Raw genomic sequence first — 17,867 nt, forward strand, 5'->3', positions numbered from 1 at the left:
CTTTATCCTTGTCTGAGGATAAAGACAAGGATATGTCTGAGAGAGATCTGAGACTCCACAAAAAGACTTTCATTATTTCACAGGGCCCAAAATGTTTTAATGAAAATATTTCAGATTATCTGAGGCTTTCATAGGAAACTCTTTGATTTTATTTGTATCTGGAGAACAGTAGGACAGGATTTTTGGGTTTTTTGGAGGGAATCATCTGTATGGAGTCTGGCATAAAGATAGAATGAATGAGCTTAGTGCTGTTGCCTCCACAGAAGTATAAGAAGCTTCTTAGGTTATATTTTTACTACCTTTATATTTTATTAATGCATTGATTAAACATTGTTGCTGTAAGGAGTGTTTCTACTCCTTTTCCACTTTCTGCTCCATTTTGTAGCCGTCTGCCCCGTGTTAGTGACTTCACTGACGCTAAATGGCTGTAGAGTAAACTGGATTGGGGAACCAATAAAGCAGCACAAAAGTTAGTTTTATAGTAGTATGTCACAAGGTTTTATACATAAGGCTTTAGTGACATATGAATTATCTTGCCCATATAATAAATTTTTATGTTTTGCAGAAGTAGGTTGCTGTTGGGGAACTCCTTTGTCAGTGTAGGTGTGTCTACATTGTATTTTGGACATCAGTGTTGAGCATTTGAGCAAAACAGACTGTCTGAGTGTTCAGGCTTTTAGAGGCAAAAGTTAGGTGAAGTTCATGGCATCCTGGTGAGGAAAACTTGGTCTAGTATCCTCCAGCTGGCTTGAGCCAACACTGTCCCACCCACACCTGTCCATGGATGGGGTCAGGCAGGCAGGTCAAGGTATAGATTCTCTTGGAAGGTTGCAGAGGGGCAGATCCAGTCTGAGACAGCCTGAGAAATACCCACCTGCAGGCATCTGCAGTTCCTGGGGCAGCATAAGCCATCTATCCCCTGCAAGCCAACTCTCGTTGATTGAGGAACAGCTCCGAAGGATGAAAGGCAAGTTGCAAACCTTGGTACTGCACACTTAGATCTCCTTGAGTGGTAGATGTTGTTGACATATTTCAGTGTTAGACCAAAACTTACCCCTCTTTCTGTCATCCTTCTGATGGTAATTTAGAAGCAACTGTCAGAAAAAGCTTTCATTGCATCTTCCCTTCACCATTTAATGTTTCTTCTAGAAGTTTCTCTGCTGCTCACAGGAAGGTAGAATAGGGGTAGCCTAGTGGGAGGGTTTTTCAGATATTTGTAAACTGTTTTTGTAAGGTTTGGTGAAAAAACAGTGACTCTCTGATTAGAAGGTTCTGACAGCTATACTGGCAAGACTATGGGTGTTCATTTGGCAAGGGAAATGAGAGCCTTTGGGGGGCTTCCTAGGCATTAGAGATGCTCATGTCAGGGGCCATGTTCACTGCTCTGTATAAAAGGTTGTCATATCGTAGTTGTGTTGGAGTGGTGCTGTGTAATAAGGTTGCTATTTAGAGTGTGACCGTCGCTCTTTGTTTATTTGATTTGAGGTAATGAGGCTAAAAGATTCTAAAATAATGGAATTTCTTAAAAAAATCAATAAGAGAGTGAAAAAAAACCCCAGTCCTACCTAGTACTCAGTACTTTTGCATTCCACTGTACATTTTTACCTTTAATATCCAGGAATCATATAATTATCTAGGTTGGAAAAGACCCTTGAGATCATCATCTCTAACTGGTACTGCAACACAGCCAGATCTACCACTTAACCATGTTCATAAGTGCCACATCTACACATCTTTTAAATACCTCTGGGGACAATGACTCAACTCCTTCCCTGGGCTGCCTATTCGAACTTTGCAGCCCTTTCAGTGAAGAATTTTTTTTCTTTCAGCCAAATTAAACCTTCTCTAGCACACGTTGAGGCCATTTCCTCTTGTCCTGTTGATTGTTACTTAGGAGAAGAGGCTGACCCACACCTCCTTATAACCTCCTATAACTTTTAGGCAGTTATAGAGAGCGATAAGGTCTTCCCTGAATCTCCTTTTCTCCAGGGTAAACAACTGCAGTTCCCTCAGCTGCTTCTTACGAGACTTGTCCTCCAGACCCTTCACCAACTCCGTTACTTTTCTCTGGACCTGCTTCAGCACTTCAGTGTTCTTGTAGTGAGGGACCCAGGACTGAACACAGTAGTAGAGGTTAAAGATTTTTTTATTAAACCCAAAGGCCTTTGGTACATTGGAAAGTCAGATAAGAAGACCCAGAATATCATAGAAATCTTGTTGGCTTGAAATTCAAAGATTTGTTTTCAAATTATTTTAAAATTATTTTCCAAATGATTTGTCAGTGATCAGATTTTACTGTATTTTTATTTAGAAAACAAGCAAACCCAAAATACGTGCCCCTCCCAAATTCCATTATTTTCATTACTGTTTTGATGTTTTTCATTCTCTTTACAAAAAAAAAAAAAAAACCCACAAAAAAAAAACAAAGAAAAAACACACAAAAAAAAAAATCAGGAAATCTTACTTAAGGCACACTGGCAGTACCGAATCCCAAGCATGCATTAGACACTTTGAAATGTTAATTTGTGTATGGCCAGGCAAGGTATGGCTGTACAGAACCTGTGTGAAATCAGAGGAGTTTAGTCACAGAATCTCCCCTGACAAAAGTCCCTGATGAACTCAGTGAGTTGTTTATTATTTAAGTGTCAATATTGCATAATCTTCATTGTTTGAGCTATGCCCTAGACTAGGGAAGCAAAAAAGTTAAAGAAAAATCTCATTAAAACAATAAATTGTATTCATTTCATCACCACTGGGTTGAGGTGGGGGTTTTTTTGTTTGTTTGTTTTTGTTTTTTTTATTTTCTTACAGCTGTTAGAGCTGAATTTTATATGAGTTAAAAAAAAAAAAGCCAACAAAAAAACAAGAAAAAGTCATTACAGGAATGTGACAAATTTAGCATGAATTTTTCATACATCTGTATAGGAAAAAAGCACCACTTGCATCCAAGTTTGCACAACAAATTTCATTTTGTTACAGCAGTTCTCTGTTGTCTACTGAGTCATCCAGGGATGTGTTATTCTGTTCAGTTGGATAATCATACAAATTTCCTATCAGACCATCATAACTTTCACAACATAAGTTGGTTTGTAGTTTTAGATTTGCTGAATTCTTAGTCACTGTAGTTTTAACAGATTCTTTTTTTAGTAAAAATTTCTAAATGTTTTAAAGTGAGTATTACCATTTTAATAAAAGAGGAAGGAGCAATAACCAAAACCTAAAGATGCAGAAGCTATAAGCAAATCAAGTGAATTTCCTCATTAATTTTTTGACTGATTGAGAACCTTCTGAGGAAGACAGATAAAATTTTTACTGCTGACAATTCTTCAGGCTTGTATCCCCTTTTTTTTTTTTTTTTTTTTTTTTTTTTTTTTTTTTTTTTTTTTTTTTTTTTTTTTTTGTGATGAACTTATACCACGTCCTGCAAAGTCTGGAGCAAGCATTTGCTCTCAAACTGGCCAATGAGTTGAGCTGTCACTCAACTCTGAGCAGAAGCTACTGAAGCACCTTGCAAACCTAATCTTGAGGGAAGGGCATGGTTGAACAAAAGGGGAGAAATAGGAGAAGAATGAACAGGAAAGCCAGAATATCTCTTCTCCTTTAATTTTCTGAATCACCTTTCAGTTTTGAACTCTGTAACAGAGTAACAGAGTCACATACCTCTGCATTTTTAGTGTGTTTGTATCTCCTACATGTTAATTTCGCCCAATTTTCATGGTGGTTTTATATTTATAATTTCCAAGAAAGTTAATGAGAGTCACATGCTTTACCTTTGTAAACTGAAAATTTAGAGAAACATTATGTCATAGCCTCAATGCACAACTTTTAACTCACCCAGTTAATTAATTCTCCTCAGAATATTGTAGCGTGTTTTTAATTGCCATTTAGATGTAGTCTTTTATGTACTGATTTGGAATGATTAGATTCAAAGTAATTTTGCTGTTACAGTATAGTGACATTGGTATTCTTTGATTTGTAGGTTATGTTCTTCAATCTGATTACCTTGTCCTTGTCTATAAATTAGCCAGGAAAAGAGCAGAATACTACTTGGTGCCTATGTTTCTTTGCAGCTACATAAGTTAAAAAGACACGTATGCTGCCATGCTTGCTTTGAGGGCTTTATTTTGTTTATTTTTGGGTTTTTTTTTTAACAGATTTATAGAGAGGTGAAGCTTTCACTTCATTCAGTAGAAAAATCAGAGCAAGTTACTATTACCTAGCAAGCATTCTCTTTCTGGATCTCTGCTTTTGTGACCAGCAGTATGTGAACATCTCTCAAAAGACATTAGAAAGATTTTGGAAAACAAGAGCATTGTAGGCTTGGAAAATGAATATGAGATCTGAGAGATTCCTGACAGGCAACAACAAACATTCATTGAATGATGGTTTGCAGCCATGGGACAACCCTATTTAGATATGTCATTCACACTATAGCTTAGGCACCATTAAAAATCCCGAGTTTACTCTGAATAAAACACCACATAGTTCCTTAGTTGAAACATGAATAATCTTTAGATGTTATTGCAGTTTAAAAATCAAGCTAAAATAAACTTCTTTTTCAGTTAGACATTTAGCATTACATAGTAGTTAGACAAAATACTACAGTCTAAGCTCCTTATAAAACAATATATATTAGGTGCCAGAGAAGGCATAACAGATGCCATCTCTCACTATAAAAGTAATTTACAGTTTCAAACATAGCCATGACTGGAACATACACAAATTATTAGAAAAGGGGATCAGAGGTTATGAAGTCTCTTTTTGTTACTAGATTTCTTGTGTCTAATATTTCACATTGAAATCTGCAGTTGGGAATTGTTTTATAATGGTATGCTTTCATTTTATCTAAACTTTTCAGAGACTTCAGCTACGAAGTGCCTTTGGCCAGTGTGATCTACCAGCCAAGTATCCCATAAGAGAACAATGCCCCCCAAATGTTAAAAAAAAAAAAAAAAAAAAATTGACACTGTGAAAGGTTAAACCTTTTGCATTTCTAATGTCTCCCATGCCAAATTGTCATGTGTTTGTAGCAGGTTAATACAGAAGGGGGTTGACAAATCTTGCTATAATCACTACCCCATGTTGCTTTTATCCTTGTCTGCTGCTCATTTTGGTTGTGAAAAACACTAATATATCAGTGACAGGAGGTCTGGATTTGTGGCTTACTGTTATAATTACTCCCACTGAGGCACTGTCAATAGGATTAAAATAAAGATTCTAGACCTGTCCATCGTAGATGAGGTCAGCAACACTAGCAGTGGGAGTACTGTTTCTGCAAGCTGTGCTTTTAGTCCTGAGTTATGGAACCATAGACATTAATATGAAGCAAATATTTGAAAGCTCCAGTGGAGAAAGACCAGCTCTTTTTTTTTTTTTTTTTTTTTTTTTTCTGCATTGGCTAAAATATCCATCTGTAATAAATAATCTAACAGCATCCATCTATGTCCTGGCCATACATATATGTATGTTAATTTTCAAATGTGTCTCAACCCCAGAGAGTTTCAATTACAGAACAATCCGTTTTGCATTTTATAATTAATAAAGTCTTTGCAGCTGCATAACTTCATCCAGGAAACATCTGCACGCACTCTTTGTGTATACATCACTTCTGTGAAAAGAGGGTTAGCTGAATTCTCTTTAATTTTCTCAGGCTTGGAGAAGGTAGAAAGGTAGGGAGTTGATTAAGACAATGGAAAACAAATCACAAGAATGGTGAGTTATGCCCACACAGATATTAAACAAATTCTACTCACTGCTTGTAGGAAAAAATACAATGCATAGGATCACTTATTCAAGTGAAGACAGAAAGGGACTCAGGGGAAAACCTGAGCCCTTCCAAGATGGGCAGTCAATTTGCCATGGTTCTCCAGCCTGGTACCCCAAGTTCATAGCTAACACTGATGTTGAAAATCTGTGATTACTCCTTTGTCATCCTTTGACATTGGCTCTGGAAAAACAACTTTAGTATCATCTTAGCGTGCATAAAACTGTCACGCCACCAAAGCTTACTAGTGATGGCAAACTCAGGGAATGGTGCGCAAACCAGAGTAAATAGATGAGCTCTCTTGCTCTGCTAGCACAGTATGTCACCTTTATTCTTATCCTCTTACACCAGCTTACTTTTTAATAATGGGATCAAGCAGTAATTAGTGCATTCACCTCTTTAATTATTTTCATATAAACTCAAAAGTTATTAGCAAAAGCCATGTTCAGGCAAATGTCTGACATGCTGAAACAATTGTGGGGCCTTTAAGTCTTAAGCTGATATACCACCTGGAAGCCTTGCACTTTGAAAAATGGAGATTTTTAAAAATTGTTTATTGTAGTAGCAAATAATTTTCTTGATTAATGTGTCAGTGCCCTATAACTGTTTATTCTTTCTCCTTTGCTGATAGAAATATCAATTGTTACGTATGTCACTCATAGCCCTCACCATATTTCATCTTTGCTCCCAATTTAAGTTTCCTAAGTATCCTAGACACAAAATGAATCTCATAATGTTTTTTAGTGAAAAGGCTACATAAAAATGAATAGTACTTAACACTTCTTGTTTTCCTTTCTCCTGTCCCACAAGTGGAACTCCAGACGGCTGTTTGTTGCCTTCTACATCTGCTTTCATTCCCTTCTCCAGAGGTCCTTGGACTTCTTTTTTTTAATAAATATGAAAAGAAACATACATATTTGATCTCTAACAGGCCACTAAAGCATGTGATGAGCTCACAGCAGAGAAGCTGCTATTTTTCTCCATTAGGTGCAGTCAGCAGCTTATGCCACAGATGTGGCATCATAGTTCTTGTTAGTGTGTGTTAATTCCTCAGTATTTACTTCTGGCTTTGCAGAATTCCATACTTTACAGTATTTGTGTAGCCTCTTAAGGGATACCAAACATACTGGCTAAAAATGTTTGCGAATGCCCTGACTTCAGCATATGCTAAACACGTTTCCAAGTGGGCACTGCGCCCTGATGCCCCAGCCGTGCCCAGCCGTGTCAGCCCCTACTGTCACCATACATCCTTGTTATGGTTTAGTGCTACTGGTTGTACCAGAAGAAAGCAACTTAGTCCAAGCCCAGGAAGACTGCTGGTGTGATTTTCTGGAGGGTCTTTCATTGTATACAGCCAGAATAGTGTACTGCTTTGTCTAGGGCTTCCTCAGTTCTGAGCCCCAACTCCAGGAAAGCTCTGTTGTCCGAGAGATTTTCTTCACATTGTCTTTGTAGTTCACACTGAAACTCTGTCAGCTTCCCAACAAGAAAAATCTCAGTTTCATGGAGAAGTTGAGAAGATTTGCTATGAGGAGCAGCCACGGATATTGCAGATAAGTGAGCAAGTCCATGGAGCTGGTCAGCTCTGGGAGTGTCAGTGATGGACAGTCCCTAAAAGTTCTGAGGCGAAGATACTAAGCAAAGAATTGTGCCTTGGCTGAAGCAAGACTTTTTTCTGTATTTATTGTTGATTTTGTAGTATATGGGGAAAGAATTAAAACCTAATTCTGTTGTTTTAAGCTGATTGAGGTCAGGCAGGTAGGTGCTATTGTGTCTTTGTGCTGTCAGTAACGTAAGACTTTGGAGCAGCTGTTAGAACAAATTGGGAGCTTCATCTAGGAAGAGCTGTTCTATTAAATTAGCAGCTGTAAATGACACAACAGAACAAATGAAGATAGTTGTATTTTGTGCTGCCTTTCTCCCCACTCCTGTGCTGCCTTTTGTCATACCCCAGAAGCCCTTCAGTTGCAAAACTATGCTGGATCTTAACTTGCTTGAGGAACTTCAAATGAGTTCACATTTTAATCAGATCAGCAATGATGAGGATTAGGACTACAGCATCAGAGTGCCATCTCACCAGTTATATCCCCCTGCATATCTTCTGTCATTGCTTGAGTTCTGTGCCTTGACTTATGTTTTAGGCTCCCTTTACAGGGAAGAAGTGCAGCTAATAACTGCTTTTCTGTACTAAAGAAATGAAATATTAAAATGGATGTGATCAAATGTAATTTGAGTTGCCTGAAGCTTTGCCATGAGATACTTTTGTGAGAGAGTAGCTGTAATTTATCACCTTTAGATTTGCATGTATGGAGCTCTGAGTGTTGTTTGGCTATTGTGTTTGTTTTTGTTTTTTTTTGCAATTAACATTTTTTAATGTTCCTTATGGAGGTAGCAGCAGTGGGGATTTTATGCCACCTGTCTCTGTAATCTTAAAAATATTACATGAAGCACTAAATTGAATCAAAATATGTAGAATTAAAATAGTGTAGAAAAAAACCAATCTATATAAATTATTCATAAAATTAAAAAAAAACCACCATGGCAATTTGGCAAGGGAGGACAAAAGGGAATGGAAAAAAGAATCAAACCAGTGTTTTTGAATGATTCTTTCCCATCTGTTATCTGTGTAGCTGACTGGCAAGTTCTCACACCTTCATAAGTGGTCTGTGCAACACCATGTTGGTAGAGTTTTCGGTTGTAATTTTCTTTGCAAGGACAATGGTATGTGTTAAGAACAGAAAAGGACCCGTAGGTCCCCAATTTTGAAGCAACAGAAATATTCTACTTCTAGTCTGAAAAAAACCCCAATTTTTGTGAGAAATTTATTTTTATGAAGAAAGATGGGAGAATAATATAATTGTATTCCTCCAATGAGTACCTTTAATTATAGTGCACAACTCTGCATACCCTCCTTTCTGAAGAACTACAAAGTTTTTAAAAATCTTATTTAAAAGTACTGTTTTCATACTGTTAAAAAATTCAGTTCTGGAATTGCATCTCTAGGATTTATAAGTTAAAGGGGTGGTTATTAAATGTGGTCAGAAGCCTCTTAGCGGACAAAAAGCTAATGGAATGGTAGCATGATATGAATGCCTGAACCTGCTGCCTGTGTTATGCTGTGCGGGAGAATAATTGGCTTTCAGTCATGTAAAGTAGTCGCAGACACTCAGATCCTTTGAACTCTAATAAGAAATGCACACTTACTTTAAATACTGAGTGACTAAGCATATAAATGTCTTGATCAAGTCATAAGCAAAAAAAAAAAAAAAACTGAAAAGGAGTTTTCTGTTTACATTTTGTTATTTCTGTCTGAAATCTTTATTTTACTCTTTGCATCTTTGCTGTGTAATGTTCCCTGCTGAGAAGGACAGACTGGAAACACAGTGGGGATCTTTGCCTTTTAAGTTACTCTTTACTTTGCAGAGGACTACATGTTGGAAGTTCCGGTGTATTTGTCCAGTGTTTTGTTTGGTATAAGCGGAACACGACAATTTAAGAAAGGCAGGAAACTATTATTTAGTAATTTTAGCTGCATTTCTATTGCAAGTACTAAAAAAGCAGACAGAAGTTTAAATGTACATCTTAAGGTACATGTATACAAATCCGTTCAGCTTTTGTGCAATTTGGCCAGAAAATTCTGAAACAACCTTGGGTGAAGGAATAAAAGTTGAATTGAGTTGAATTTTCCACAACTATGAATTCACAGGTCATGTTTATCTAAAGTGCTTCTCTAAAATTCTTTTTGTTGCCTTTTCTAAATAGCACATATAACAGTATAACAGCTCCTGTGGCACAATCAAGCTATAGCAGATTTTACAAGCAGGACTAGATTTTCTTCTAATGCAAACTTGTGCCCCTTTGTCAAAATCAAAGGCTACAAGCTTTGCATGCTAATTGGCTCTGCCAAATAATTTAGCTTCCATCCACTGGGTTTTTTTTTTAGCACAACAAACTCTAAATGTTATGGCTATTTTAAGCATATTTTTCTTTAGAAACTTAGTATATTGATAGAGTAATAGACAGCCTGAATTTCCTACTGGTGTGATCCACTGTTGATTTACATAATTCATCAACTTTTATCTGTTGTTGTCTTAAGTATTGCTGTATTTATTTTTTTTCTCTGTTGCATAAAATTAATCAGACTAATATGACTCATGTTGCTTTAGCAACTATGGGTCTAATCCAAAGGCTATTAAAGTCAAAGGTACTCCTCACTGACTTAGTGAACTTTATCCAAAGTTCATTGTTTTCATGCTCTTTCCATCACTGCAGTACCAGACAACTGAAATAACTGTTCCAAATATCAGTGTCTTTTGATACTTTGCATTTCTGTTCTGAGAAAATATCCAAGCAAATATGAATGTAACCAAAGTAAATTCTCTCCCTCTGAATACAGAATGACTATTTAACTAGCTTTAATATTTTGATACCCAGTACAAAGTTTCATGTGCTGTCCCTTTCCTTTGCATACAGGTGGTGGCTTAAGAGGGTTAGACTGTCTGTTAGGGTTGGAAGAAAAAAAAAAAAAGAGTTAAATAGTATAGTTGAAAATACTTCTGCTTTATTAGAAGATTCTGGAGTACATTTGTGTTTTGTTTTGCATGTTGACGGTGTTTGTAGGTTTGTCTGTAACCTCAATGCTGAAATTGAGTCTTAATCTGTTTTCAGTTTTAGTGTTGTCTGATCCCCACTTCCCTCTTCCTCATTCCCTCCCTACAGTTTTCACAGTTTATACATTCTTAAGCTGTCTGTCTAGGTTGCAGTGCTCTGTCTAATGGCTGACCTGTTTCATGTGTGTTTCTGCTTTGTGAACTGTGGCAGTAGCTGCAAGAAGTATTTCTAAACATCAGTGTTGTAACACAACACATTTTTTCATTTCATGGGTTCACAGTGAGCAAACCAAAGTAACAAGTTCTCTTGTATGCATATTCCTTATTGTCTATCTTTTGTCTTTTCCTTGAAAGTTTTAATAAGTTAATTTCAACCTACTTGTCTCTTTCTGTGGAACTGGGAAAACCGATTAAGCAGTTTATACTGTCTGCTCTCCTCCTCTTTCTTAATGTTCTTACCAGAGTCATCTTTTAAACAAATGTTCATGCCTCATTCTTTCCTCAGGATCAGGACTTGCTGGTGGGTTACAGATTCTTTGGGTTTCTGAGATCAGGGAAGAATAAATTTTGCTGCAAAACAACTAGTTCACATACCATAAATACTTCAGTGGCCTTACAGGAGATCTCTAGAGTGTTTTCCTTTTGTTTAGGCCTATTGCAGGCATCCAGGTATTTCACACCATTATTGTACTCTTCTTTGGTGAAAAAAAGATGCCTTTTGTATTTATGTGGCCCTCTGTTTTAAAATATTGTACTGCCAGCTGTTGAGGTATACATAGTATATACTTGAACTCATAAAAATGCAACAAAATCATTAACAACATCATCTGAAGAAAAAGAAATTGTGAGCATATCTTGCTTGAGCCAACATAACAGAGTAGGCAGTTTAGATGTTCACAGAAATGTGCACCTCATGTGACAGAAACAAAAAAAAAAACCAAGATAGAAGTTTCTGCAAATCTAAATCTGAATTTGTTTTGCTCTGCTTTAGCTTGTGGCCGTGGGTTCTACAAATCATCCTCACAAGATCTGCAGTGCTCCCGCTGCCCTACTCACAGCTTCTCTGACAAGGAAGGATCTTCCAGATGCGACTGTGAAGATAGCTATTATAGAGCACCTTCTGATCCACCATATGTCGCATGCACAAGTGAGTGAGTCATGAATTTAATAGTAAAGGACGTTGCTTAACCAACCAGGTGCAGCCACTTGCAGTGAGTAGTTTTGTCTGGCTTTTCCTGTGTTTAAAAAGTACATTTGCAATGGTAAAAGAAACTGAAAGGCAGAAAAAGGGTTGACAGTGAATACAGAATCAGCATAAATATAATTTTCAGGTTTGCTTAGTACAGCTTTGGAAGACATTGCATGTTGCATAAGTGCATAACTCACTGTAATAGATATAATTCAGGCCCAGTTCTACCTAAATTGTCGCAGACAATGTACATTATGTCATATAATACCAAAATTAGTAATGTGAAAAATGAAAAGTAGCCTCTGTGGAACTGCACTTTGATTGAACTATAATTGGATCTGACTTAACCTTCTAGCTGCAAATAGATTGGCGTACACAGATTGGTGGTTCAAATAGTGGAAGTCTCCTAAATCCAAAACATCACTAAATGTCTCTGTAAATCATATCAGAGCTGATAACAAAAGACTACATGCAGCTTGTGCAGCATGTTTAGAAGAGATGAACAAATCCCATATGTGGAAAACCTGTAAAAGAGAACTTTTGAGGTATATTAACCATTCCTTTTAATTACACAGAAGAGAAACAGCTAAAATCAGTTGCAGTAAATATACAGACAATTGTTATTCTGATGTCTTAATGGAAAATAAGTAAAGCTCTTACCAAATGAGTTCAAGAAAGCTTTTATGCAGCCTGTACTAAAAATAATGAAATGTTTATATGAAGAAAAATGCTTCAAGTGCTTTCTATCACAGTAATTAAAATGCTACCTGTGTGTCCCACTGTGGTTTTGTGTAATTACCCTGGACTTCTTTGTGTATTATGTAGGACCTCCATCTGCACCACAGAACCTAATTTTCAATATCAACCAGACTACCGTGAGTTTGGAGTGGAGTCCTCCTGCTGACAATGGGGGCAGAAGCGATGTGACCTACCGCATTCTGTGCAAGAGGTGCAGCTGGGAGCAGGGCGAGTGTGTTCCCTGTGGGAGTAACATTGGATATATGCCCCAGCAAACTGGATTAGTAGATAACTATGTCACTGTCATGGACCTGCTAGCTCACGCTAACTACACGTTTGAAGTTGAAGCTGTGAATGGAGTTTCTGACTTGAGCCGTTCCCAGAGGCTTTTTGCAGCTGTCAGTATTACCACTGGCCAAGCAGGTAAGTTTTCATCACTTATGAATCTCAACACTGTGAGACTGAGAGAAATTTGGAACATGCAAACTAGAGATGCAGTAAATCAGGAGCATGTTTAGTGTGTTCTGGCTCATTAATCTTTTTACCTTTCCAGCTATTTAATTTGAGCTTATATTATTTCAGGATAACCCGTCCTGTTTCTTGGCCTCAGGATTGCTTTCAGAAAGCATTCACAAAAGACTTAAAGAAGATGCATAGCTTTGTTATTAAATAGAATTTCTTAACTTAGGAACTTTTTTTTTTGCTTTGTTCTTACTTCATTGTAGTTAATTCTCTAGTATTTGAAGATAAAGAATAGATGTGACAGTTTTATACAGACTTTCTTTTTGAATTTTTTAAGCATGTACAGGAGTCCTAGGTCACTGGAAGATGATTTGGATTTCTGATGGTGTTCTCAGTGTTAATGTTTTCCCTCAGGACAATATTTCTGATTTATCTTCTATTTCCAGATATTTGATTATGAGATGCAATGAGAATGTGATGATTATTCTTTGTTTCTTCCATTTGTCATAATCTGACAGGTGAAATGTCAGGGGAAATAAAATCAAAACAGCATATCACCCCAGGGAAAAAAGGGCTTTCGTTTTCTTCAGCTAAATGAAAAAAAAAAAAAAAAATTCTCAAATTTAGGTTTCTGAACTGGCCAGTTGCTTGTTGATAAAATTACAGACAATAGTGTGCTGTGGTCTTAAAGAGAGGATAGTAAAGCTAACCTTTGGTAATTTAAACAATCTTAAACAAAATATTATTTGCAAGATCTGGCTTTTGAAGAAATATCGTAAAAGAAAATATAAAATGAATAACTGGTATGATGCTTCCTGTAAGAACAGCTGAGTAATATTTTAAAGGATAATTCATACTTATATTTTGGAGGAAATTTCAATGACTGTGAATCATGGTGGGTTTTTTTTTTTAGTGCAGTGAAAATGATCCCCTAAAGTAATGCTTCGAGCTAAGAACAAACTCACCAAACAGGGTAAACAAACAAACAGGAAAAACTGTAGCTATTTTGTACTTTAAAGATAGTCATCTCAAAAAAATAAAATTAGGGACAAGAAATTTAGTTCAAAACCTTCCTTCCTTCCTTCCCCCCAAATTTAGGACAGTTGATATGGTTGTTAAAGTTAGGCTGGAGTATTTAATCTCCCTATAGTGCTTTTATGGATTCCAAGTGCACATTTTATATTATTTTGGAGCCATCTCTGTGGCTGAAAGGATTGGTCTCTGTGTTCATTCAGTTCTTGAAGTTTATGATGAGATTTTCAGCACAGAAAACTTACCCTGAGACTATTTTTGTACCACAGATGGTATTACTTTGGCACCTTGATTTTTCATCTTCAAAATAATTCTCCAAACATGCACAGGTGGACAGTGTTCTGCTCTCTGTAGATGGCTGTACAGAACTATCACATGAAGAAGAGGATTTGGACTTTTTCCTATTTAGCTGAATCAAATTGGCTTTACTTTATGTGCTTTGATGGTTCAGTGGCACACAGGGTAAAGGAAGAAGCAGTGCAATTTAATGACTAGTATCACATCTCAAGAAGATGAAAAAGCCTCATTCAGAAGTTTGTTGTGTTTTCTCCACGATAGCTCATTATAGTTTATTATTTTGTGTTGCCATAGTCATGGATTTACAGGGCTTTTATTAGGCCAGGAGATATAATATGGTTATCCTGTGCTATCTTATACATAACACAAGTTATTTGATTTTATGAAATTCTCACATCAAGCCCAGAGATGTTAGTGAAACTATAGCTTGCTTATATATTAGAGGCAGCACCTAGACTTTACTAAAGGTTTAAAGTAATCAAAAATCTTCAACCTCCTAGTCAAGCTTTGTAAGACCATGAAACAGGAGACCTGGCTCTGTTCCTTCCCTACTTTCTAGTTTCCTGTGGGATTATGCACAGACCAGCATTTCCCAGGATTTGACACTGTTTAGAGAAAGGGTATGACTGAAGCTTTGCCTGTTTAGCATTTCTGAATATAAAGATTTAAAAGCTTCCAATTTGGCATCTAAAAGAAATATATGTGGGGGACAGATTTTGAAAGAAAAAAATGGCTTTAAGCACTTTCTGTTGCAGTTTTCTCTGTAAAATGAAGGTAACCTTCACTTTTCCTTACCAAACTTTTCAAGATTTTCTGATTAGAAGTGCCACATAAATGCAGATTTTTTTTTTTTTTTTCACAGAATTACAAAATTTGTGTTAGAGAAAAGATAGATGTTCAGAACAAATGCATTTAGCAAAAGGAAAGGCATTTCTTCTACATTATTTTTGCAACAGCATGTTTTGGATCCTAATACTGGTTTCTTTGGTTTCTCAAGGAGGAAAATATTTTAGGTGGAACAGATTGATGACTATAATTGAACAGAAAGAGACTGGTTGCTCAAAGGAAACTGTTATGCTTCTGTGTTTCTCTTTTATTTTACTATGGAGAGAAAGAAAATGTTGGATTTATTTATAGCCAAGTAAACTAGGATTCATGCAGCTCTCATTTGTTCCTGTGTGCCTGTTCTATGCTTCTGGAAAAACTGACTTTTTCTATGCCCATATTGCTTTTTATGTGTGTAAATGTGTCTAACTAAACTTTCTTCACGTTATTATGCTAACACAATAGGTGGCTATATATAATTACTGGGTTCACCAGTTGCACAGAGGATTGCAATGAGATTTTCCCTTTGTAGTTTTGGTTTAATTGAATTGCTCCTTTGTGGCCATAGTCACAAAATTCAAATCATTGTGTAATGATAACAGGAAATTATTGATAAAAGAATGGGGTTATAGAATATATTCAGTGTTTCTTCGCCCACATGTAACAAGCTTCTGATGAGACAAAGAGAGCATGCCACATAAAAGAACCAGGTGGTGGATAAAACCCTATTTATATTTGTGGAAATAACACAATAAAATGACTGCAAGTGGGTAGGTATCATTTCACATCTCTTATATATATACATGTATGACACATTGCTGTTCATTCCTTGTTTAAAAAAGACTTTGTGACTAGGCTATCAGTTGTCATATGGCATATTTTTGTGCTTCAACCAAGAACCATGAGACTTTTGGTTTTGCTTTGTTTTCTTTTTTTTTTGACAAGACTAAGTACACAAAATCCCCAGGACTAAACCATCTTGTTTCATATCTTGCCTATCCAGCATCATATAAAGAATACAGGATGTCATCCCAGTACAGCAAGCTGATCTATGAGAACCCTGCATCCTTGTAGAATTCAGATTTGAATGTGACTAAGCTCTAGTTACAATAAGCAAATAAAGAGCTGCACCTGGTGAACAGCTGACAAGCACTATCTTTGCAAGAATGGGCTTTTACCAAAGATAAAATTGACCACTTCCCTGATAAGATATTCCCCTTTCAGTTGTACTTACAGTTCCTTTGGATCCATCAAATTCCTTACCAAAGCTTACATTTTTTCCATACAACACCCAGAAGGTGAATGGAAATTGGGTGGGGTTCACTGCAGATGAATATTTGCTGTATTTTGGCATTCATGCATTTTCATTTTATAAACTATGCTTCAATAATAATTTTATAATTTTTCTGTTGACATTTTTGCAAAGATAGTGTGTTTTTAAAACAATCTTTCTGCATCCTTTCTTCTAGAATTTTTCTGAATGAACAATGGACTCATCTCTGGTAAAGGGTTATATACACCCAACCTACCCTGGCCTTGATAAAACTTAGGTTATTTTGAATGAATACCAAAATTTATCAGGGTTTGAGAAAATTTAAGTGTGTGTCCTGAGCCAGTTTAAATTATCTTTATAGTCATTGAAAAGAAAAAATCACATCCAAGGGGACACTCATCATGCCTTATTACCATAACTAAGACAAACAGAAGTTAAAATGTAATGCCACTAACTGTCCCTAAATGTACTCATTGCTCTTGTGCATGGAACACTTGCTAATGCTTGCTGCTTCTTCACAGCAAGAGAAAGGTGCCCCATAGCACTCTTAGGTCATGCTGTGCCTTCAGATGCACTTAATGCTGACAACTTCGAGTGGTTAAAAAACTCTGATTCAGTTCCATCATCAAGGCTTACTCTTGAAAAACATTGGTTTTTAGTAACAATTTCCTTTGTACATGTTGATTTGCTGCTAGCAGCAGCACCATTGATTTACATGACAAGAAGAAATGGCTGAATGCAAAAATGCAAATGCATTTTGCATTTGGGTTTGCATTTTGCAAAGGGTTCTGCCTTTCTTAGGTAATTCTGGAGTCTTTCTAAATGAGAGAGACACTTCACATTCTCTCATATTACATTCTCCTTTCATTCTTGCTGCTTATAGTTTTTCTTTTCATTGTTTCTTTACTCTTCTTCCCCAGCTCTCAATTATCCCTACTCATTTTTTAAAGACTCTTCTTTCATAGCCTCTACACTACTGACCATCTATTTGTTTCCTGTTCCTGTCAGTCTCACTTAGGCCTGACTTTTCCTCAGCGACGAACTGTCCCGCAGCAGAGGCAGCAATCAAGAAGATTGATGCCTGCAGCTTTCCCAGTCACTGTGACCTCAGTGTACTAGTCCTAGTCTCACTTCCCTCCTTCCCCAGGCCATTTTGGTTTCTTCCCATAGTGCCACCAAGTTGTTTTAATCTCCCTCCATCTATATCTTCCATCCAATGTTCACTTCTGGTGCTACATGACAGCTTATTACAAACAGCTTCAGAGTTCAACTTAACTTCAATGTTTTCCCATTTCAGTGGACTTCCTTTAGCTATAGGTTTCCTTGGCTATTTCCTGCTAATGACTTTACTTTTTGAGCTATGCTTCATCTCCTAACGTCCAGTTTTTGCACATTGAAATGGCTACATCATCAATATATTTTTTTAAAGCAATGCCTCATGTAAAAAGAATTCAGATTATAAAAAATAATGTTTTCTTTTTACCAAAAAGTGTTTCACCTGTTGAGCTGGGGGAATTATTTTACAAAAAGTCACTTTTCAAATGTAATAGTCACTAAATGCTTTCATTAAACTGAGGTTTTTAGAAACGTGATGATGACTGCATTTGTGTTACCTTTTTGCTTATGTTCTTAATAGGAGCTATATGGTTTCTGTGCTTATTCTGAATAATATTTAAA

The 17,867-nt window shown here is 36.5% G+C and overlaps 1 protein-coding gene across 7 annotated transcripts in view; it reads left to right on the plus strand.

Annotated features, from left to right (window-relative positions):
- EPHA7 (EPH receptor A7) overlaps positions 1–17,867 on the plus strand; it is a 165,522-nt gene that overhangs the window by 46,666 nt on the left and 100,989 nt on the right. For all 7 annotated transcript variants that reach the window (XM_053937492.1, XM_053937490.1, XM_053937491.1 and 4 more), the window contains exons 4-5: positions 11,366–11,521; positions 12,389–12,724. In XM_053937492.1, coding sequence (XP_053793467.1) covers positions 11,366–11,521; positions 12,389–12,724 — 492 coding nt within the window. The remainder of the gene's footprint in view (positions 1–11,365; positions 11,522–12,388; positions 12,725–17,867) is intronic.

Source organism: Vidua chalybeata, chromosome 3, assembly GCF_026979565.1.
Source record: "Vidua chalybeata isolate OUT-0048 chromosome 3, bVidCha1 merged haplotype, whole genome shotgun sequence".
NCBI classification, from domain to species: domain Eukaryota; kingdom Metazoa; phylum Chordata; class Aves; order Passeriformes; family Viduidae; genus Vidua; species Vidua chalybeata.